The sequence below is a fragment of the Mesocricetus auratus genome, unplaced genomic scaffold, assembly GCF_017639785.1.
Source record: "Mesocricetus auratus isolate SY011 unplaced genomic scaffold, BCM_Maur_2.0 Super-Scaffold_100021, whole genome shotgun sequence".
Taxonomy (NCBI): Eukaryota; Metazoa; Chordata; class Mammalia; order Rodentia; family Cricetidae; genus Mesocricetus; species Mesocricetus auratus.
Window position 1 is genome coordinate 28,747,471 of NW_024429202.1, and position 24,321 is coordinate 28,771,791.

Here is a 24,321-nt window from a genome sequence, read left to right on the forward strand (position 1 = left end):
TCCCGAGTGCTGGTATTAAAGGAGTGCACCACCATCACCAGGCAAGGGTAGTTTTCTTATACATTTCTCAAATGGGAAAAAACTAGCTCCCAGACTTTGTGGGGACCACAGGTCCTGTCTCCTGACCGTCTTTAACAGCATTGGGTGCTCATGAGCAGGAATTACAATACCTGACTCACCCTGTCTCTCACTCCTCCCATGATAAAATCCTTCATTCCCACTGCTGTGACAGTCATCTCAACGGCCCACTTAGGTCCTCTACTACATGGGCCCGCCCACCCTCCCTTGGAGATGGACAAAACTACCATTTCTTCTCAGTTCTCCTGGTCCTAAGGCCAGTTTCTACACTCCAGTTCAGCCCCTAGCTCCAGTATTCTGCTACTGTGGGAAGGTGTTAGGAGGAGGCACTCTCCACTCCACCTTTATCTCTCCTGCAGAAGGGCAATGTACTATCCTGCTTAATTAAGCACACGGGAAAGACAGAGGCCTGAGAAGATGAACACCTATCTTCAGTCAGGGTGACCCCTCCTCCTAGTCTGAGGGATGAGCATGAGGGCTTTTCCAGCACCCAGGAGGGGCAGGCTAAGAGCTGACATTCCTGAGGCTCAGAAAAAAAAGGCAGAGCCTCCCCACTGAGCCTCCCCTAGAAGGAGGTCACTAAGCTGAGACTCATGATTGGTTCCATTAGTCACTTTAAGAAATTTCCTTGGGCGTCAGAGACCCAGAAAACTCAGTTTCAGGCTCTCCAGGGAGACTAGCCTGTAACCAATTTAATCACAGCGCAGATATGTGAGCAGCATGTGACATTTGTAGAATAAGGCAGTATAAGGGTAACACACAAGACGGCACTCAAGCCATGCTGCTCAATGGTCAGAACTTTTCCAGACACAGAGGATGAAGGTCTTTTGCTCTGAGATTTGTTACGAGATCAGCAACAGTTTCTTCTCATTAAGAAGCCAAATCTCCTCTGGGGATCCCATCCAAGTCCAGGGAATAATAAAGCTGCATTTCACTTCCAGCACTCACAGCAGGGTCCCAAGAACCATGAGAAACAAAGCATGCAGCTAAGCAGGCTCCAGTGGCCCAGAGACATGCCAACACGGCAGAGGAGACCGATGCTGCCTTCTGTGGCACATCGGACCTGGGTGACATCACAATAAATCTCACGGCTCTGTGAAGGTATCCAAGCTTCTCTTGATTTGTAATAACTGTTAACTAAATGATCCAAGGGTCTGAAGAGCTCTGATTAGGAAAGCTGAGGACACAGGGACAGACAGGAACAAGGTTCGCCCAGCACAGAACAGAGGCTGAAGCAATGAACTAATGCAGAAGGCCCAGGGCTGCCTAATGGGAGCAGCAAACTTCTTTCCTAGCTCAGGATGCACACGAAGAGAACAATGAGTGAAGGGAGACAGAGAGGCAGTTGTGGCAGAAGTCTCCATCCAGATTGCCAAGGAGCTCCTCGAGTAGACAGAGGCAAGGGCAAAAGCAAAAGCTAAGAAGTGGTTTTCCAGGTTGTATGAGTTCCGGTTTTCTATTCGGGAATTTAAAAATGAAGTAGAAGGTCTGCTGCATCCAGTCCATGCTTGGGGTAGCTATCCAATTCTGTAATTTAGGCATCACAATATATAGTTTTTCCATGTCTCTTCACTCCTAAGTGGAAGGATTCCGGGAAAGGCACATCACAGCTGCTCAGCCCTATGGGTGGCATCTTGGGCCAGTGAGATGTTCCCGTGGATGACCATAGGAGTGCAGGATCACTGCCCCAGTGACAGAACACAGTCCCTGAACAACTGGCAGCTCAAACAGGCTTGCCAGGCTGTGTGCTCAGACCCACACCTCACAGGTAAACATCGTAGAGACCGATGGCAGCAGGCTCAGTAGAAGCGTTTTCGGCTCTGGTCCTGCCATTTGTTGTAGAGTATGATACCAATGACAATGGCAAACACAGAAAACACCAGGGAGAAAAAGACGATAAGAAAGAGGGCGAGGCCACTCAGGGGTGCTGGTGGTACTGTCACTGAGGAAGCAGAAGAAGAAAAACAAAAACAAAACAATCAGAGAGATGGAGCCCATCCTACAATGGGTCAATAGGCTATCCAGTCCCTGGTTTCTGACGCCCACTTCTGGGGAGCCAAAGCCCTGATCCCCCTTTCCTGAAGGCTCAATTAAAAAATGAAGCAGCCCACCTGCTGCTGCTGGCCTGTAACAGGACAGGAGGAAAGGTGATGCAGGCATCCCATGTGCCTCAGTGAGCACAGGAAGACCAACCTGACAGCTGTGGGTGCCAGTCACCCCAGAGTACATGAACACTGCAACCTCATCCCTGACCCTGGGCCATTCCCCAGGACCCCACACTCACTCTCAGGCAGCTTCAGATTATCCACTGAGGGCAGGAAAACATCTCGATGCAGCTTTTCCTCTTCTGGGGTCCTCACCCCAGTCAGCTCAAACAACTTCAGGGAAATGACATCATGATTATCTAGAGGAAAGAATACAAAGGATTGCTCCAGCTGCCTCAACAAGAGGGCCTTTGGAGTTAGTACCTTGCCTCAAGCCTCTGATCCAAGATCCCCTATCCACTGACAGCAGTGGCCTGAAGCAACCTTGAAATCAAAGTAGAAAGAGAACTGTTTCGGGGCGCATGGAGACTAACGGAAGGGAGGTGGAAATGAGACACGGTCATGGGGTGTGTGGGGGCAAATTTGCATGTTTCCTCATACAGGGCATCTACATTTAAACACAGAACACGGATGCAAGGGAGGATGATCTAGGAGAGGGAAAACTAGCAGGAGGGGCTAGAAGACAGGGTGCTGGGGCATGAATATGAGCTAAGGAAGGGCGATGGCATACATGGATCAAAGGCCACATGAGCCCCTGTGATGGTGCATGCCTATCATATCAGCACTAACTAAAAAAGAGAGAGGCCACGTGTGGTGGCACATGCCTGCAATTGCAGCACTCGAGAGGCAGAGTCAGGAGAACTGATGCACATTCAAGACGAACTTGGTCTACCCTTGTGAGACTTAGGCCAGCGAGGGCTACACAGTGAGACTATCTCAAAAACAACAACAACAAACCCAACAAGTACAAAGCTTTTTTTTGAAGTTAAAGCTCATTATTTTCTCATCTAAAAGAGTAAGGATGCTGGGCAGCAGTGGCGCACGCCTTTAATCCCAGCACAAAGGAGGCAGAGGCAGGCGGATCTCTGTGAGTCTGAGACCAGCCTGGCCTACAAGAGCTAATTCCAGGACAGCCAGAAAAATGCAGAGAAATCTTGTCTCGAAAAAAACAAAAATAAATAAATAAATAAGGAATTAGATATATTCTATGTGTTTTACTGACAAATATATATTACTTAAAGTAAAAGACTAAAAATGATGTTGAAAATAACTGGGGTTAGAGAGATGTCTCAGTGGTTAGGAACACTTGCTTGAGGACCAGAGTTCAGTTCCCAGCTCCCACATCAAATGGGTCAGAACCATCCACAGCTCAAGCTCTGGGGAATCTGATGCCCTCTTCTGGCTTCCATAGGCACCTGCATACACATGTGCATACAATACACATACGCATAGACACAGATAAAAATTTAAAACCTTAAAAAGTATTGAAGATACTTAAAGCCTCTATCTACATTAAGACCTTTTAGTAGTAAGAGGATACAGCAGCACCACAGCTTCCTCTTGGTGGAGCATAAGCACACACATACACGTAAGGGCAGACAGGAGAAATGGTCTCCACCATCTGTTTAAAGGGCCTTGGCCAGGGCAGCATAACTTGCAGGGAAGATGCTGCCTTCAGACACTGTTTCTTTGTGACTGAAATTCGGACTGAGATCTCCCTAATGCTACTAGAAAGGAGATCAAGAAACTAGAGACTAGATTTCTCTCTTTATGTGCATAAGTACTAGCCTGTAAGGCAGAGTTTGGCCGTGCAGCCCGGGTTGGCCTTGACTGATGGCCTCCTGCTTCAGCCTCCTGGGTACTGAGATTATTATAGCTGTCCCATACCATACCCAGGCCTTACTTCTCTCCTTTGTTTGTTTGCTTGCTCTCTGCTTGGTTTTGGTCTTACTATGTAGCCCAAGGCTGCTGGTCTCAAACCTGTGACTTTCTCATCCTAGCCTTCTTAATGCTGGGATTATAGATGTGAGCTCCTGTACTTGACTTCTCTTTTTTTAAGTTTTGTTTTGTTTCTTTGGCTAACTTGGTTTGGGAATTTTTAGAAATTTGTTTGATTGGTTCATTGCTTGAGACAGTGTCTCTCTATATAGCCTTGGCTGTCCTGGAACTCACAGAGATCCACCTGTTTCTGTCTCCTGAGTACTGGAACTAAAGGTGTGTGCCATCACATATGGCCTCCTGGCTTTTCTCAGAAGTTCTAGGCTTGTACATTTCTTGTGTCAGATCTGGTGCCAACTGATTCTCAAGGAAGCTCTGCTCCCTCCAGTGGGGGTTGATCTTCAGTGCTGATTTCCCTCGAGCCCCTGGATTTCTGATCATTTCTGGAAACATGGCCACAGCTCCTTAGTCTGCTACAGCCATCAACAAATCCAGAGCAGAAGAAATTGCCTTCATCTTCATTTGGAAAATGTTTTTGCTGTCAAAACCTGTGAACTACAGGACAGCATAAAAAGCCAGCGCAGGCCAGGTCTGGCAGCACACATGTAATCTCAGCTCTTGAGAAGCTGAGGCAGAAAGATCCCGAGTTCAAGCCTAGCCTAGCCTACATAGACCCTATCACAAAACAAAGAAACAAAATTTCACAAGAAGGTACACAGAAAATGGATCTTCACTTTTTCCTTTTTTTGAGGCAGGGTTTCATTTTGTAGCTCAGATTGGCCTGGAACTACTAAGTAGCCCAGCTCATCTTTCCTTCCTTTCTTTCTCTTTATTTATTTATTTATTTATTTATTTATTTATTTATTTATTTATTTATTTATTTGAGACAGGGTCTCACTTTGTAGCCCTAGCTGCCCTGGAACTCACTATGTAGATCCTGCTGGCCTTAAACTCAGAGAACAGCTTGCCTTGGCCTCCTCCTTTTTCCTCTCCGTTGCCCTTCTCTGTCCTTCCTTCAAAACAAAGCCAGGGCAATGCTCTCTGCAGTGTATGGACATCAAAGCCTGGGACAGCTGAGAAATATTTGAACATTCTCAACAAGTCTTTGAGTAAGAAAAATGGGGCCGGGCATTGGTAGCGCACACCTTTAATCCCAGCACTCAGGAGGCAGAGGCAGGCGGATCTCTGTGAGTTCAAGGCCAGCCTGGTCTACAGAGCAAGTTCCAGGACAGGCTCCAAAGCAATACAGAGAAACCCTGTCTTGGAAAAAGAAAAGAAAGAAAGAAAAATGAGACTATCTACTCTAGGTGTGATGGGGCATGCCTATAATTCCAGCGCTCAGAAGGTGGAGGCAGGTTGTATCACTAGCTCAGGGCAGGGTACAAAACAAGACTATCTTAAAACTAAAACCTGAACAAACTACAAAAACAACAAAATTGTACTTCTACAGGTTCGAAGTTTATAGATTTTTTTTTTAAATTGTCTTCCTGGGACAAAACTAGGTGGAGTGTTGGATGTCGGTCAAGGAAGGCAAGGGTTTCAGAGTGCTGTGAAATGAGCTGAAAGGTGGTCAGAGAATGAAGACCAGGCACTCTGCATGGCAAGGAGGCAGACGCTGCTGTTACAAGAGCAGCACAGATGGCAAGGAAGAGAGACGCAGGAACAAGCACACCTCAGCGGGCACATGGCTAGCAAACTGGACACGTGCTCCATTCAAAAGTCTGAACAAAGAGGGACCAGAGGTTGGTTAGGAGAGGGAAGATGGAGCCAAGGAGCAGCTCTGTGAGGAGAAGGGGAACTGGGCAGGGCGAGAAGTCTGACAGTAGGAAAGGCCGGAAGAGGTAGGGAAGCAAGGTGCTCATACAGGCTGGAAGAGCTGCCTAGACAAGGGTGCATGCACTGTTTGCATTAGTTCCTGGATACAACTGATTCAAGAGAGCCTGGATTGGAGCTTTTACCGGATCTAGACAAAAACATACAGCATTCTTAAGCCACATGCATAGCTTCTCATAGCTCTTTCATCTGGCTCTCCTTGGAGAAGGCCTCACCAAGCCTTGGGTGCCAAGGGGTCAGCTGAGGCAAACATAAAGCACAGTGCAATACCAGAGAGGTCCCCAGTGATGGAGGAAGTGCCGAAGTAATAGCCCCGGGGAAGACGGACCCCAGGCATCTCAATGCAGTCCCTCCACTCGTGTTTACCATCGATATCCATCATTATCTAGAACAAAGGAAAGATATATCAGGGCCAGGCCACAGGAGCAAAGGTAGTGCATATCACCAACTGCTTCAAGACAGGACTCACCGTCAGATGCCTCTTGACATAGCGAATCACGAGGAAGGTGTCATAGCGGAGATTTCGAACAATGGCTGTGCAGCCCCCCAGCTCTGTGGGCCGCCCATCCCGCTCATGATCATAGCTGAGAGAGCCATTGTTCACCATGGCTGAGATGTAGGGGAATACCCGCTGGGACAGGGAGGGAAAAGCAAACAGTGAGGAGAGCTCTTAGCAATGCCTGCATGACAGAGAGAGGAAATGAGCCCCTTCTGGATGAGCAGAGCAAACCCCCTGCCTCATCTTAAGCACTGCCCCCAGGACCCACATACAGATGATCACGCAGGTGACATGGACCCAGGAAGCACTGAACTCCACACGATGTTAGTAGTTCTCCTTGCTCTAGACCTAGGGTAGACCTGAAGTGGCCCTGCAAGACTCTGGAGTTTGACTATTCCTCCCAGCAATCTCATACTAGGAGTTTCCTTTCAATGGACAGATACCTTTTTCCCCAGCTGTGCTTGAAGAAAAGGAAAATCGTCTTCCAGGTGTCCACTTCAGCCCTATCCCTCTGCCCAAGCAAAGTGTTTTACACACAACAAGTATTCTGAAAATACCTGCTTGAGTGGGCAGGGAAACCTTTCCAGTCTGGATAGCTCTTTTCAGACTCTAAAACCCTACCAGCGTATGATGCTAAATGAAGTAGGGCCCAGAAAGCACTGCTGGGGCAGGCTCTGGGTGGGCTTATGCAGCCACTTTTCTTAGTCAAGACTTTCAGCCCATGTACACATAACTTCCAAGAAAGCCGATAGTCACAGGGCAACATCCCCCATAGAGGAAAACTTAAAGGTTTCCATGTTACCTACTTGGGTTTCCACTACTTAAGAGGTGCCTTCCTCCAACAGAGCTGTAAAAGCAAACTCTTCCTCAGAACTGATGAGCTAACCATTCCAGAATAATCCCAGCGCAAGTCAACGCAGCGGGGCGGGGTGATGGAAGGGGAGAACACAAGGCATGCTATGCCGCTCCTTGGACAAGCTCCATGCTGTCCCAGTCAACATGCAAGAGGGAAATGTAGTCAAGACCGGAGACTTGGAACTCCTGAGACAACAGTCAAATGGACCCTGAGCAGCAAGAAATGTTGGGTGGACATGTAAGAATATGGGATGACCGGGTACCTGGACTCCTGGAGAATAACGCCTCTTCTGGGCCTGAGAGGGTCCAGCAGGTTATTACAGAAACACGATAGAACATAGAACACAGGAGACCAAGTCAGAAAGAGACAGCCTGGGAAGAGCTGTGACCCTGCTGTAGTGGATTAATTGTCAACCTAAATCCCTAAACAGAATTTTAGGGTCCACGAAGGGTACTCAGCAAGTTCTTGAAGCTCTCACAATCTACGTCAGAATGCATGCACAGGTGCTGACCCCTGTGTGGGGCTGTCTGGTGCTATCATCAGATTCTCAAAAGAGTCTACTACAAAGGCCTCTTTACCCCATGGAAGGACCGGGGGCTTTTAGCAGTTTATAAAACACAACATCTTGCACTGCCCAAACACAACTGGGTTATGTCTCCCAGGCCACTGTATTTCTATAACAATGGTGGAGGGGGCAAACAAAGAATGATCTCTTTGAAATCTGAGATGTCTTGTACTGCTCAGGGTCTCAGGATGCAGCTCTTACCCAGAAGACAAAATTCCCACTGTATGAGACCATGAAATTAACTCTAATCCAAAGGGATCATTTACCCTCTAATTGAGCCTCATGGACATACAACTGCTGTCACTCTAACCTACAACACGGGGGCAGGGTGAAGCTCCGTGGGAGCGCAGCAGCGTAAGATTTAGAAAGTCACTGGGCTCGAGGGCACTTTAGCTTTGCCTCAGCAGAATTTCCACAGCTCAAACCAGCACAGGCTCAGCTCAGCCTGGTTCATGGAGGGTAGGAGAAAGGGAATCCCAAAGCATTCATTCTTCTCATCCTTAGTGAGCACCTATAATAAGAGCCAGTACTGTTCAAAATGTTGGGGTCCAGTGGGAAGCAAGCGGGACTCATTTCTGCTCTCATAGAGCTAACCCAGAGTCGGAGAGACAGAGAACACGCAGATAAACAATTTCAGACACTGACAACCGTTATGATGAAAACAAAAAAGGCAGTATGGTGGATAAGGCAGCACTGCTCTGATGGGACCCAGGTGGTTAGAGGGCTCCAACATGTGATCTGATGGGAAAGAGGAAGAGGTCGGCATCCTGAGAACTCACAGAAGACAGCTGTATAGAAACCGGCTAGTGGGAAGAGGCTGGTGTAAGACAAGCACAGGAGACAGTATATCAGCCTCTCGGATAGGGGTGTGGAGTGGAGACGCCAGAGCAGCTTCCCTGATGTTGTAAACCACTGGCAGAGCATACAGAGGACCCCGAGAGGCATGTAGTCCATCCATGGAGGACAAGTCACCATAAAGTTACTCTTGTGCAACTGTCATTTAGATCAAGGTAATTGCCAGCGTGTTATTAAGGTAATTAACAGAAATGGGATTCTGAGAAAGCTTGTAACTTCAGTGAACAATTAAGGAAAGGAAGGGATTAAAAAAATGCCCTGGGGTGCTCTGATGACCCCAAGATTTGCTTCTTTTATAACCTCTAATCACAAGTTTAATTTAGAATTTTAGAATGCCTAGGATGGCACTCCTTAGTCAAGGCTGCTTCCCAAGCTGGCATCTGATTATCTAGCAATAGCCAGATGGTAAACTGTGCCCAAGTCAACCAGAGGAGCTTTTCATCTTTACACATACAAGGGTACTCCAGTTAAAAAAAAAAATCCACAGTATTCTATAGAGTGGGATTCATTCTTGTTTTTGTTTTTTGAGGCAGAGCTTCACATAGCTCTGGCTGGCATCAAACTCTGTGTAGCCAAGGATGAGAGTCATCCTTGTTTCTCATTTCCCTGTCTATACTTCCCAAATAAATGCTGGGAATAAACAATGTGCCACCACACCCAGTTTCATGGTGATCAAATCTAGTACTTCCTGAATGCTATGGAAGTACTCCAATTGAGCTATAGCTTCAGCTTCAGGGAGACCATGACATACAGTCAAAATTAAATACTGCACTAGATGACACTGAGCCCCATAACCCCAAAGCTACAATCTATCTGTTTTAGCAATCCACACTGTGCCTTCAACTCTTAACCTCACATAGCAGTAAGTCACTGAATGCCAGTTCATTTTCTGCTCTTAGAGTTTTTAAAGTGTTTCTTGCATAGCCACTGATTTCACAAGGCAGCAGATTAACAGCCCTACAGCTAGAACCAAACTCTGAAAAACCACACCAATTTAGGCAAGGTAGGAGTTTCATTCCTAGTTTCCAAAAGTTGTACTATGGAGCTACTTGTGGTTTCTAAAGTGACCCTCTACTACTAGCTAGTTTTTGTTTTGTTGTGCTGTGTTTTTTTAAGACAGGTCCTGAACTTGCTCTGCAGTCATGTGGGTTCTGGGAATTGAACCTGGGCCCTCTGGAAGAGCAGTCAGTGCTTTTAACTACTAAGCCATTTCTCCAGCCCCTTACTTTTTTCTTTCTTTCTTTCTTTCTTTCTTTTTTTTTTTTTTTTTTTTTTTTTTTAGACAGGGTTTCTCTGTAGCTTTGGTGCCCATCCTAGAACTTGCTTTGTAGATCAGGCTGGCCTTGAACTCACAGAGATCTGTCTACCTCTGCCTCCCAAGTGCTGGGATTAAAGGCGTGCGCCACCACCGCCTGGTCACTCGCTTTTCTTAATAAATCAACTTTTACTTTGCTTAAGGAAAAAAAAAGGATGTTCGTAAAGAAGCTGGGGATGTACCTGAGATGGGAGAGTGCACAAGATCTTGGGTTGGACGCCCAGTGCCACATAAAACTGGGCATGGTGGCTGGCACATGCCTATAAATGCACAGTCCTCCTTGGTTACATAGCAAACTCCAGGCCAGCATCATATACATGAGGCCCTGTTTCTCCCTACCATCACTCCAACAGGATATTCAAGAACTTTTGGATTGGATTTATGGATTCTATGCTAAAATCTACAGATCCAAAGCACATAAGTTGATCACCTAACACAAAAGAGCACAGTGGGTCTCTGGAGGCTGAGATCTGGGTCCTAACCGTCTCACATGCTTATTAAAGCTACACACCTTTGGGTGAGCTATGTGACCTCTACATCACTATTCTTATTGCAACCAGGGAGAATGATGTGTGCAGCAGCTCACAGGATGAACTATGGGAAGATGAGATGGGTGGACCACTAGGCATAGTGGCTGGCATTCAGCCACTTAACAGTTAAATTAATGAAATTTTAGATTAGACATCGTTCAAAGCCAAACATTCATGATTGAGGGGAGTAATTTCCTTGGCTGACACAGACCACAAAAAGGTCCAGAAACACTTGGATGTTGATAGGCTCAATTTTTTTTCCTTTTATAAAACCATTTTACAAAAGCACATTTTAACACCAAAAAAATGAAGAACTATGTAACTTCCTAAAACACACTCAAATATATCTACACAGGAATTCACTTCTCTGCTCAGAATTTTGGACAGCACCCGAGTTCACTAAGTAGAACAAGGGGGCACTTCACTTACCAACCTAAGCCTGCCAGGAACTGTTAGTATGTTCCTGACACTCTGCAGCTAAGACGTGAAGACAAGGGTGGGAAAAGGGAAGACAAGAGAAGGCGGCCACAGCAGCTACTGCCAAGATGTCTGCCAAATGTTCCTGATGAATTCATTTAGTGGAATAAGCAACAGCAGCGTTTACTGAGGACTGAGTCTTCAGGGCACTGTGCTCAGTGATGGATTTACATGATTCTACTTAGTTCCCAATCCTACCGGTCAGTACTAGTATCCTCATCTTTAAAACTACATTTATTTGTCTTACAAGGAAAGGGGACAAATGTGTGCCACGGTGTGCACTTTGAGGTCAGAGGGCAACTCGAGGGAGCTAGTTCTCTTCTTCCAGCCATGTGGGTCCTGGAGGTCAAACCTGGACAGTTGAGCCATCTCTGATCCAGTGTCCTCAGTGTCCTCATTTCACAGGTGAGAGTTCTCATCCAAGACAACACTGGAATTCAGGGCTGCCCTTAAGGTCTAAAAGCTAGTAATTCCACTCCACAACTCCAACTCAATCCCAGTGCAATACTAATGTGGCCATTGATATTTTTAAAAGAGGGCGGTGGTGGCACACGCCTTTAATCCCAGCACTCGGGAGGCAGAGACAGGCGAATGTCTGTGAGTTCTAGACCAGCCTGGTCTACAGAGTGAGTTCCAGGACAGCCTCCAAAACAATACAGAGAAACCCTGTCTCAAAGAAAAAAAAAAAAGCGCTGTAGTCAAGTATGGTAAATACGTGTGAATCCCAATTCTCAGAAAGATTGCTGTAATTCAAGGCCAGGGGAAGATACAAAGTAAGACCGTGTGTATTAAAAAAAAAGTTTCAAATGTCCAATTTTTAAATAAAAGTCAGGTCTGTAAACAGTATGCTTGTGTACCCTAAAGCACAAAGACATATGTAGAGTGGTCCCAGATTAAAGACTAAGAGAGAGTTGGCCAGTGGGGAAAGGCACTTGCCACCACACCCGACAACCAGAGTTTGATCCCTAGAACCCACAGGGTGGGAGAGAGCCAACTCTGGCAAATTGACCTCTGACCTTTCCCATGTATGCACCCACCCCCCACGCAAAATAAATGTGTTTTTATTTGTTTGGTTTTTTTAAAGAAGAGATCTAACAACTCAAAAACTTAAAATAGGACCTGGGTTTTCTTTTACTAAAAAAAAACTTAAAGAAGCATTTGGCAAATCTGAGTTAGACCTGAAGATTTGTAACACTGTGCTGGTTTTTTTGTTTTGTTTTATTTTTTTTATGAAAACACGCAAGTATTTAGGCCTACGGAGGCAGTACCAACAATTACTCTTGGGTAGCTGAAGAAAATAAAATGCACACGTATGAGCAAATGTGGGCCTGCAGAGGCACACGAAGGCCACACACAGGCTGGGGGACAATGAGGGACACGGCTGCAGTCCCACTGCTGAGGACGAGGGACATGGCTGCAGTCCTGCTGCTGGGGGACAAGGAACACCACTGCAATCCCGCTACTGGGGGGGAGGGGCAACGAGGAACATGGCTACAATCCCGCTACTGGGGGGACAACGAGGGACACGGCTGCAATCCCGCTACTGGAGGGGGGGACAACGAGGGACACGGCTGCAATCCCGCTACTGGGGGGACGAGGAACACGGCTGCAATCCCGATGCTGGAGGGGAGGGACAACGAGGCACACGTGGGGGGGGGGGGAGCAGCACTGAGGCAGAAAGAGTACCTGAGTCCAGAAGGTTGATACCAGCCTGGGCAGTATCAGAAGAGTACATTCTAGGACTCTCTAATGGATTAACAATCTATAAACCTAAAACTTTTCTCAAAGATTAATTTGAATCTACTATTCATACTCTCGGGCTCCCAGATTTTCACAATTATGTTTTTAGACAGTTGCTACACGATTTGACATTTTCATTTATAAAAAGATGTCTGTACAGATTTGTCTTTTTTTTTTTTTTTCCTGTTCTAGATTTTCTGTAGTAACAGAACAAATGGCTCTTCTACTAAATGCTGCAAGGAGCCAAGCTCCTCCCAAGGCATGCGAATAATCTCTCAGATAGGGAATGCAGCACTCGATTCACTTCTAGCTGCACCTGTCCCTCCCCAAACTGGGCACTATGGTACTCCTTAGCGACCCTTTGTGCAGGAACCCACACGGAAGGCCTCGGAGTAACTGAGCAGTGCCCATGCCACTCACAGCAGGTGACAATCAGGCAAAGTCTCACCACATGACCCCACCAGCTCCAAACCCCCATTAACCTCCCACTCAGTGACTCTGATCTCTCTCAGCTCCTCAAACTTAGAGAATGGAACAAGTGGTGCTTCCAGGTCCCCTAAATGACACTTACACTTGAACTTCATTATGAGCTAAGAAACTGGGGGGGAAAATGGAGTCACATCTAAGTTTTATAACAAGAAAACTTAAGATGTCAGAGTTCCTTTGGAAAAGATTCCCTCTGGAGATGTTGCTGGTGCACGCCTTTAATTACAGCACTCAGGAGGCAGAGGTAGGCGGACCTCTGATTTTGAGACCAGCTTGGTCTACATAGTGAGTTCCAGGACAGCCAGGGCTACACAGGGGAAACCCTGTCTCAAAAAAAGAGAGAAAGAAAGAAAGAAAATGATTCCCTGGGCCAAAAGTAAAAAGATCAGTGGGATTAGTTTCTTTATTAAGGACTAAGGGAACACATGGTATACATACATGTGTGCTTGTATGTCTGTAGTACTAGTGTGGGGGGGAGGGGTAAAGCAGGGGGTTAGGGACTGAGCCCAGGGCCCTCCACATTCTGGGCATGACTTCTATCACTATTTCCTCAGCTTAGAAAGTGTCTTTAAGAAAAGTATTAATTTTCTTTCAGTTAAAGGGAGGAAAAATAAATACATACATGTATATAGTTATATAGATCATGGGGGAGTGCCTCACACACTACTTCCAAGCTAGCTTAATCAGGGCAGCCTGGAAAACTACTCATTTCACTCCCCAGCCAGCTGCTTCTATCTCTCGTGGTTGAGGCTCAAACATGTCCCAGACAAGCATGAGGGTCAAGCCTGCCAACAGTTCTCTTCTTCCTGGAAGTCTCTTGACACCAGACTCTGATTTCAACTGAATGAGGACATCTGTGCTCCAAGGGTGCTACCAAGTTCCCCACAGTGCTCACCAACATCTGGGTTCACATGCAAACATGTTCATCAGTGGGCAGGCTGAAGACCAAAAGGTGCCAAAAGACAATGGACTCATCTTTCAGCCATTTTCAAATCAACAGCAACACTGAGACATAATCCATATATCACTCATGGGTTAAGGTGATGATTATCATAATTTCTGAACATTTTTATCACTCTGTGACTCTGTGCCCACTGGTAGTCACTCTCCGCCTCCCAAGCTAAGAGCCCCAGCCCTAGACAACCATTCATCAACCTTGTCTCTGTGGATCTGGCGACATTTCATAGAGATGGGCTCACACAACAGGGAGGATTCTTGTGACTGGCTCCTTTCTTGTAACCAAGTCAGTCATACTGGAACCCATGGCAATACTTATTTTATCACTGAGTATTTCAGCTGATGAACATCTGAGGTGTATGTCTTGTCTGCTGTGAACCTCTTGTATAAGCCTTTTCATAGATGCTTTTATTTCTCTTGGCTATACATATACAAGTGGTTCACAGGTTAACAGCATCTCTACTGCCGGGCATTGGTGACGCACACCTTTAATCCCAGCACTGGGAGGCAGAGGCAGGCGGATCTCTGAGAGTCTGAGACCAGCCTGGTCTACTGAACGAGTTCCAGGACAGCCTCCAAAACAATACAGAGAAACCCTGTCTCAAAAAACCAAAAAAAAAAAAAAAAAAAAAAAAACCAAAAAAACAAAAAAACCCAGCATCTCTACCTTCAGCCATCTGAAGAAATGCCTGTTTTTCAATTCTATCATTTTACATGTTACAAGCAGTATATGTGGGTTCCAAATGACATCACAACCTTTCAACATATACTTGTAATTCACTTGTATTCTAGTGTCTAAAAGCTTCTCTGAAAGTTTATGATGTAGAACATCTTTTCATGTTCACTGGCCATTTATCTTCTTCAGATAAACATCTATTCAGATTCTTTGCATATTATTTTACTGGCTTGTCTTTCAGTTACAATAGTTACTTATATAATAATTCTCTATATATTCTAGACGTGGGTCTTTAGTAAGACTTGCATATATTTCCTCCCATCCTACAGGTGATTTCACTTTCTTGGTGTGCACTCAGTGCTGGGGCCTGAATCCAGGGCCTTGCACATATGAGGCAAATATTCTACTGAGCTCCAACACTGGTCCTCCTCCTCCTCCTGATAGTGTGCCTTGAAGTATGAGCTACTACTTTAAAAAGTTAATTTTAGATTTATTTTATGTCTGAGTGTCTTCCTTGCATGTGTGTCTGTGCACCATATGCATGCCAACAGAGGTCAGAAAAGGGCATGGGATCTGCATAACTAAAGTTATGGATGGTTGTGAGTCACCATGTGGGTACTGGGAACCGAACCCGGGCCCTTTGCAAGCGGACCTGTTGCTCTTAACTGCGAGCCATCTCTCCAGTCCCAAGTTACTATTTTGAGGAAGCCCAGTGTGCCCGTGCTTCCTTTTGCCATGTTTGCTTTTGTTACCATGTCAAAGAAGCCTGTGCCTGGCACCCTTGTGCAGAAGAGTAAACCACACCATTTGTTTTAGCCTCTGAGACATGGAAAAGAAGACAATTTTCTACATTCTCTGGACTTAAGAGTAGCTCAGAGAACTGAAATCACATACATGAAATTACTTAATGTCTCTTCTCTCAAGAAAGAAATCAACAAACAGGAAGACAATGGATGGGTGGAGGGAAAGCACCAGAACTGAAGGAAAGCCTCACAATGGGTAGTTCCTAAAATGACTGCGGCCTTGAACAAGACAACTTCTCTAAGCGTGTTTACTCACTGGTAAAGAAAAGAGGGGTCACACTGTGATTGCTTTGGTGCTGACCTACAGCTCAACCACTCGGGCACACAGTCTCATTGTGTCCAATGTGCCCAAGAGGGAAGAGAATGAAGTCAAGAGTGCGGCTCCCAAGTATGCAGCACGACAAGGCTGCTGGCTGCTTTTCTTTCTAGCCTCTATCTGATGCTCTGCATTTGCTTGTACTCCCTGTCCTCTCTCAGAGTGCCTTAACATATGCTTTCCCTCGTCATGGAACACTGGTCCTTAGCCTGCAGACTCGGTGTGAATGTTATTTCCTGGAGGAAGGCTCTGTAGTCACCACTACTGCCCCATCATGGTTAGGTACGTCTGTTGTGTCCTCTCAGAGTGCCCCAGAGTCCCCACAAATCTCCACACTGCAGGGCACGGAGACTACCCTGGTCTTGCTAAGTCCCAGGCCCTGGCATCTAACAGGAGTGTGTTGGGCCAGGAACAAAGAGGAGTCCAGAGAACGGACCCACAATAGAAGGCTACTCACCTAACGCAGCTCTCACTTTCCAGCTCCTCTAAAGTGAACAGTGGGAAATTCTGACCCTTACACCTGAGTGTGGCATATACAGTGGTCATTGTACACATTTTAAACCTTGCCTGATAAATCTTTGGGGGAAATAAGTGATCTCCATCTCCATTCTCAACCCTGCCCCCTGTAGGGTGCCCAGTAATAACATCATCTTTCTACTATCTGAGGGCAATGACTCAGGAGAGAAGATCCAGTCCTGTGCCAATATAAGAAAGTACTAGAGAACCCCCAGGGACAGTTAATAAGCTCGGTGATAACTAGACATTAGGTTCCATCAAGATATTAGAGTTGAGGCAGGCGTGGTGGCCCCATTTATAATCCAGGACTCAGAAGGCTGAGGATGAAGATTGTTATTAGCTCAAGGCCAGCCTGGGCTACACAGTAAGACCTTATCATGGTTTCACCAACTTCTTTTTACTTACATGCTTTCTTATAAGTGACAGGAACTGCTGCCAATGAAGCTAAATATGCTAGAAAGGGTGAGCAAGTAGCCAAAGAGAGTACATGGTAATGATTAAAAGTCCGGGGCCCTCATCTTTTCCCTTGCTCTGGCCCTAACCTAGGAGCCAAGACACCACCAGCTGCATGTGCTCAATTCCAGAAGCTACCTCACGAAACGAGTAAGAACACTGCTGGCACTATAGAAACAGCGCCCAGGGCAATGTTGTTCCTGAAGGACTGCTGGGATCACAAACACTTCTCTCCAGAAAAAAAAAAAAAAACCTGCCAAGGACATTAACTTTGGAAGGTGAACAGAGGGGGCCTCACTGTCTCTCCCATGCCCTCCTATACACTGCTCCTGAGGGAAAGAACTGTGAGATCAGCATGGCTGCCCTAAGCTCGCACTCGCCATTACCTCTTGCTGCTTCTCCTCATTGGGATAGGTGTCTACAAACACTCCCAGCCCCACAAATTTGTCCATGTTTCCAAACACAGGCCCTAGAGAGAGAGAACAGATGATGAACAATGACATAAAGCCAAGAGTTGACAAAGGATAATATCTTATATGACAGAGGAAAAAGTGGTATTCAAATGACTCTCAGGCATTTCCTAAGATGAGCACACACAACACATAAAAGCACCCAGCAAAGTGCATGACCTACAACTGAGCCCACTGAAGCAGCTATCGTTGTTTGTTCTGAAGGCAGGGAAAGAGGGAAGGCTACTGTAACCTTGTTTGGTACTACAGTAGCTCCCTGATCCAAACTGGTTGCTAAGACACCCCTACCTACAGAATTCTGCTTCACAAACAATTGGTAAAGATTATGTCCCCAAGAGAGAACTGAATTCCCAAGTTCTAGCTCTTGTTGCAAGAGATCAGGTCAAATCAGGTTCAGCCTGCCATCCACTTGGAGCACTGACTCCAATAACAGCAAGGAAAACAGAATTCTTCTCTTAACTCAAGGGCTGAGATTATTGAGTGCCAACGTCCAGTGTTCACAAGAGCCAGTGCATTCAGCCAGCCAATGGCTAGGCTTCACAGAAAAAACCAACAAACAAGAAAACATCACAGGATGAGCCAAGTTCAGACTGCTTAGGACTCAAAACCCCAGTTTAGAGACTCAGTAGGTTAATGTTCATTTACAGACATCAAGGGATCGAGAAAACTAGAAGGGCCTTCTCAAAAAGAGGGCACAGGAATCAACAGGCCTGCTTCACCCATTCCGGAGCAACCCAGGGTCCCTAATACCTGGCTGCATTCGATCCTTTGTGTACCAGATTGCCAAGCCGTCTCCATGAAGATTCTTCTTCCCTTGTCCATGGATCTTGAAGTGCACCTGTAGTTCCCAGTCTTTCAGGAAACATGGCTAACATGAGGAAGACAGAGGCAGGCGTAAGTGAGGAGCATGAAATCTGAAACCCATAAAGCCCGCAGGAGCAATCTAGAGACTTGGAAAGCAGCTTTGGTAATGAGGCTAAAGTTAAAATGAAATCTAAGACTTTGCAAGTACTCCTGTCATAAAACTAAACAGACTGAGCCACTCAACCATTTAAGGCACTGGGTATAAAAGGTAAATAAACCACCTGATTGTTCTCACACCTTCCAGCAGAAACAGGATAGTACACACGAGCTGGAAAGGCATGTTAGTCTGCCATGATTCTACATCTACCCAGAAGCACACCTCCGCCAACTAGGTAAAGAGGGTTGACTTAATACTTAACTGAAGATTATTCCTCTGAAAGAAAGACTCTAAAAAGCTGGGCTTCAAAGAAAGGTCAAAGCCTCTTTCATTAAAGAAAAAAAAAAAGGGGAAGAAAAGCTATGTATACACAGAGGTTTCCAGGGATAATTAGCGGATGCTATGAAGAACTCTAATTAGGTAAAGCCGGCATTTGGCCAACCTGAGGGGCAAGCCTAAGTTACAATACCCCAACCCTTTGTGCCAATGGTCAGAAAGCATTAAGGTGCCAGAGTCAAATACTATCCCCTTCAACTGAGATAGCCTCTTGAGGGTGGGGGAGCATTAAGGTGCCAGAGTCAAATACTAACCCCTTCAACTGAGATAGCCTCTTGAGGGTGGGGGAGCATTAAGGTGCCAGAGTCAAATACTATCCCCTTCAACTGAGATAGCCTCTTGAGGGTGGGGGAGCATTAAGGTGCCAGAGTCAAATACTAACCCCTTCAACTGAGATAGCCTCTTGAGGGTGGGGGAGCATTAAGGTGCCAGAGTCAAATACTATCCCCTTCGACTGAGGTAGCCTCTTGAGGGTGGGGGAGCATTAAGGTGCCAGAGTCAAATACTATCCCCTTCGACTGAGGTAGCCTCTTGAGGGTGGGGGAGCATTAAGGTGCCAGAGTCAAATACTATCCCCTTCAACTGAGATAGCCTCTTGAGGGTGGGGGAGCATTAAGGTGCCAGAGTCAAATACTATCCCCTTCGACTGAGATAGCCTCTTGAGGGTGGGGGAGCATTAAGGTGCCAGAGTCAAATACTATCCCCTTCAACTGAGATAGCCTCTTGAGGGTGGGGGAGCATTAAGGTGCCAGAGTCAAATACTATCCCCTTCAACTGAGATAGCCTCTTGAGGGTGGGGGAGCATTAAGGTGCCAGAGTCAAATACTATCCCCTTCAACTGAGATAGCCTCTTGAGGGTGGGGGAGCATTAAGGAGATGGGTGTCACTCAGACTTCTGTCCAGTTTTGGAATTGTGTACCAAAACCTTATAAAAACAGAGAAGGTAGTGAGTGGCTGGCTAAGTGTTCAGCACAGTTACAGTGTTTTCTGGAGAAACCAGGGTGAGTACAGTATTTGGTTGAGGGAGGCAGCTAGTTAAAATCTGCTGGGAAGAAAGGAGGGAAGGGTTCAGCTGGGCTTGGCCTGGTTCAGCCAAAGGGTTTCCAAAAGTCTGTTCCGGACCTTGAGCAACACATTGCTTGATCACTTTCAGTTTTTTGTTTGTTTTTAATTTCTGGAACATCATCCAAAAGAATTATAATTAGGAGTAGAGTCAAAATGAAAAGAGGTTGGATACTTTCACATCACTGGAGCCCTGATATTTCCAATAGTCTGCCCTATTCTGTCTTTTTATTTTGGGTTATCTCTCTGCTATTTCATTTAGTTTTCAGGGCAAGAAAGATTTCAGTGGCAGAAAGCTGTCTTGTAGCCAGGAGCAGCATGACAGCCCTGGAAGAAGGCAGGGCCAGAGAAGTGAGTCAGGAGGTATTTGCTGTTAATTCTTGGCCTTGGGTATCCCAATGCTATATAGTTTTTCTCAGGGTGATGTTTAACAGTGGTTCTGAAGCTTTGCTACATATTTGAAAACCCCAATGACCTAGGTAGAGGTGGTGGCTCATGCTTTTAATTCCAGCACTAAGGAGCCAAAGGCAGGTAGATCTCTGAGTTTGAGGCCAGTCTGATCTACAGAGCAAATTCCAGGATAGTCAGGGTTATAAAGATAAACCTTGTAGTGGGGAGAAGAAAAGAAAACTCAATGACCAAATTGCACCCTATTCCAATTAAATCTGGAGTGGAATCTAGCCAAATTTGAGAACCACTTGCACAAACCATATATCCTATTCAGATAGCTCAAAAATAATTCCTTGGTTCATTCTGTTGCAAATACAGGCATCAGAGAATCTTATAAAGTATTAATCCTTGTACACAATAATTTAATAACTCATGAGAGCCCATCAATGCAACTAAGAGCAGGTCTAACAAGAGCATATATTTCTGTTACCCTTGCAGCAAACTTTCCAACAGTATTATGAAGTCAATTTAACAGGTGAAGACACAGAAAACCAAGAGGCTAAGCGACCTGCCCAGGGCTCATGGTGGCTGGGTAACCAAACTGGATTTAGAATCCAAGTCAGTCAACTGATTCTGACATGTTCTGCTAGGCCCTATGTTGAGCTCAGCACTACAATCTAGGTTACGGGCCAGCCTGTCCAGGTGGCTCACAGAACAAGTGCTCTTACCCTCTGCTCCTTCAGAACTCTTGGTTAGAGAACATGAGCAGGGAAAAGAAAGTTCTCTTTTATGGGACCCATTCACAGCATCTACAGCTAATGAGAGGGAAACCATGGGAGAGCAGGATCTTCGCGCCCCACCCCTCTATTTATAGGAGTCAAGGAGAAAATATCAATGGATGCCAAAGTCGTCCCTGAAAGTAACATGGTTTAGGAAGGACCTGGAAAGTAAGAAGAACCTGGAAAACGAAAAGGATCCTCTTACACTTGCACAAAATCGCAGTGCAGCCATGCCAGGTGCTCCCTTCTTGCCATCATAGCGCAAGGAAGACAAGGTAGGTAGAAAAGGTTCAGAGGGCAAACAAAATGGCTCCCAAAGTGATTTTCACACTGAACAGAAACGTAAGCTCTTGACTGAAACAAGGGAAGGCTTCTAGGATCAAGTTTGGGATATAGGTATTTCCTAATGCTTATTAACATTTATTATTTAGTGATAGTGTTGCCCAGGCTGAGATTGAATTTCCGGGCTTCACTGACTCCCCTGCCTTGCCCCCCTCAAGTAACTAGAACTACAGGTGCATAGCACCATATCCAGAGTAGAGAGGTTGAATCACAGGTTTGAGGCCATCCGGAGCTATTGCCAAGTTCAAGGACAGCCTGGGTTACATTGTAAGAAACAAACAACAACAAAAACAGTAACGGCAACAAAGCAAAACAATGGTTTTCTGTTTTACAAAGTAATGAAATAAAATTTAAGCTGTTAAACCCCAAGATCTGGTTATGTCAGGCTAATGAGAAAAAATAATTATTTGTTCTAACAATAGGGCAACAGAGAAATATCTGATTTCTTTATTATGAAGCTATTATCTCTGAACTAAAGACTTTTACTTTTTTAATGATTTATTTATTTATTTTTACTTATGTGTATTGGTGTTTTGCCTGCATGCATGTCTTTGTGAGGGTGTTAGATGCCCTGGAACTAGAGTCACAGACACTTGTAAGCTGTGGGTGCTGGGACCTGAACCCAGGTCCTCTGGGAAGAGCAGACAGTGCTCTTAACTGCTGAGCCATCTCTCCAGCCTTCTACAGACTTTTATTATCCTTAGAAGATGGAATGCTGGGAAAGCCTGTAAATGAAATAAACTCAAAGTCACTTCTGAGCTTTTTTTTTTAAGGACATTCAGAGTCCTAACACAAGAAGCCTCTTACCACCCGATTCCACAAGGCACCCTGTTTACTTTGCATATCTGGAGTGAGGCGGATATACTGGGTCATCACCATGGCATTGCCCATCAGGTTCCACAGCGAAGAACTGCTGGTTCCCACACCTACGGGATGGAGTACATCAGTTCATCCTCTTCATCAGTTTGCACACAAAGTCATCACAGATCCTACAAAAGTTGCCGTCATCATCTTTTCCTTTAGGATTAATAAATAAATCAGCCCAGGCTGATCTCAAATTCCTGGGCTCAAGCAATCCTTCTGCCTCAGCTGCCTGAATTCCTGAGACCACTGGTATTTGCCATCCCACCAAGCTTCCTTTAGCCAAGTCTTTCGGGTGAACCCAACACACCCCTGTCATTTAGGCATGGCACAGTAACCACAGTTCAGATCTGTTCTTCCCATTTGATGTGTGGCTGAACTCTAGCACCGTGACAGGACGAGAACTTTCTCACTTATACCAAGAGATTGACCCTCAAAAGCCTGTGGGCTTAAGCGTAGTCTTTTTTAAAAATCAGTCTCTCAAATGTGAAGCTGATTCTCCCCCCAAGTCTCTCGGACTAAATAGCTCCAGGTTGAAAACCAGTCTAACGCATTGTATCAGCAGGGGCCAAGGCTAAGGAAGGTACTCGATATACCTGCTAAAGGAATGACATTTTAGTAACAGCGTATAGCTTTCTGCGGTTTGAATCTTGTTTTCTGCACCCCCAACCGCAGCTCTGTGGGAAAAACAAACTCGTATTGAGCTATCTGCACTAATTTCTCTTCTTTGAAGACACCTGTGTCAATTTTCTGGCATCGAGCTGTGCTTAGAGACCTAGAAATCCCTCAAGAGAGCAAAGCTAACCAGGCTCTTTCATCATCAGAGCTCGCGGCCTGGGATGGAGCAGGTGTTCTAAACAGCAAACAGACTTTTTTCCCTCCGTTCTCACAAGTTCTACCCGGGTTCGTTCTCCTGCTTTATTCCTAGAGCAGCCACCGCTCCATGCCGACATGGGCTCATCGCTAACGGTCCTCGATCAACCCACATTATTGTTCTCAGTTCTCTCTCCCTCTTATACTGTTGTCCAACTCCAAACTCCTTCCTCTGAGCCTGACACTGGTGACATCTAAGAGCCCTGCCTAGACCTACTAGAAACTTCCAGTGCTCGGAAAGGGACGGGGCTGGGGGCGGACCCTGTCCTTAGGACCTGTGGCTCATCAAAGGAGCGGGAAATCCTCGGGGGCGTCCCCTGCCGTTAGAGGCAGCGACTCCGGGTCTACCCTGACCTGCGTCGCCGAACTTAGTACCCATGACCTCCCTGGCGCGACCACCTCGCCCCGGGCACCTCACCCTGGTAGGGCTTCGACAGCGAGTGCTCGCGTTTCAAGTACTCCACCGCTTGTCCCGCCCTGACGTGCCACGGCCCCTGCACAGACCCCAGCAAAAGGAGAAGGAGCAATAGCCTGGCCCCATTCCGAGCCCATGCGTGCAGCCGCCACCGCTGCCACCAGGAGGGTCTCACAGTCGCCGCCATCTTTCCCACCGCCGGCCCTTCATCAAAAAGCCCGCCCCATTGCCCAACCCATTGGCCTACAGAACCATCGGCCCGATCTCCCATTGGTTCCTGGAGAGTCCCCGCCCCCGCAGGTGAGTATCTCACCGATTGGCTGCCTGGTAGCAGTTGCCTTGCCAACCCAGGCAAGGGGCGTTGCCGAATGCCCAGAATCTTTTTTTTTTTTTTTTTGCTTTTGTCCTAGGCTTCATCAGGCCTGTTAGTTACAGTGCTTCTTACTTTGTTTCTGCGCTCTGTAGTAAATTTAAAGCGATAAGACATTTTTTTTTGATCCCAAGCAAATGTTCGGTCGTCACTGCCCTTTGTATTTACCTGACCGCCCAGCTATCAGTCAGGAAGACAAAGAAATAAAAGGAGCAATAGACAAATCCGTTGGTAAAGGACCTGGCCTAAGATGTGGGGGAGCATTAGGTAGTCCCAGCACTCTGGAGACTGAAGCAGGAAGATGGGGAGTTCAAAGCCAACACAGAGAGCAGCCCAAGTAGTTCATTAAAATGAGACAGCTAGCAAGTTATAAGATGTATAAAAGACTAAACGAGCACTACCAACCAACATCACCTGATGGCATTTATAGACATGAAATGTTTGCCAAACTGGGGAGGAGAGGATTGAAAACAAACGAACCATTCCCTTTCCATAGCCTTTCCATAGCTTCTGTCATGCCACAA

General features: G+C 46.1%; 1 protein-coding gene across 3 annotated transcripts; it reads right to left on the minus strand.

The window, feature by feature from the left end:
* Window positions 1–755: 755 nt before the first annotated feature.
* Lman2l (lectin, mannose binding 2 like) lies at window positions 756–23,640 on the minus strand. Of its 3 annotated transcripts, XM_005075406.4 has the most exons (9): window positions 23,431–23,640; window positions 22,086–22,204; window positions 18,159–18,276; window positions 17,325–17,407; window positions 7,512–7,544; window positions 6,364–6,525; window positions 6,165–6,279; window positions 2,363–2,482; window positions 756–2,020 (listed from the first exon to the last, which is right to left on the minus strand). In XM_005075406.4, the coding sequence occupies exons 1-9, from the start codon at window positions 23,612–23,614 to the stop codon at window positions 1,878–1,880; spliced, it is 1,077 nt and encodes a 358-aa protein (XP_005075463.1). In that variant the 5' UTR covers window positions 23,615–23,640; the 3' UTR covers window positions 756–1,877. The 3 variants fall into 3 exon arrangements, with proteins under 3 accessions (XP_005075463.1, XP_005075464.1, XP_021085973.1); XM_005075407.4 differs by lacking the exon at window positions 7,512–7,544; XM_021230314.2 differs by lacking the exons at window positions 7,512–7,544; window positions 17,325–17,407; window positions 23,431–23,640.
* Window positions 23,641–24,321: the final 681 nt, after the last annotated feature.

Excerpts from the sequence above, each read along its gene's own strand:
- Lman2l (XM_005075406.4), bottom strand. The coding sequence starts at position 23,614 with ATGGCGGCGACTGTGAGACCCTCCTGGTGGCAGCGGTGGCGGCTGCAC. Across the intron at positions 22,205-23,430 it reads GCTGTCGAAGCCCTACCAGG|GTGTGGGAACCAGCAGTTCT; the intron begins GTGAGGTGCCCG and ends TCCATCCCGTAG. Across the intron at positions 17,408-18,158 it reads AAAGGATCGAATGCAGCCAG|GGCCTGTGTTTGGAAACATG; the intron begins GTATTAGGGACC and ends CTCTCTCTCTAG.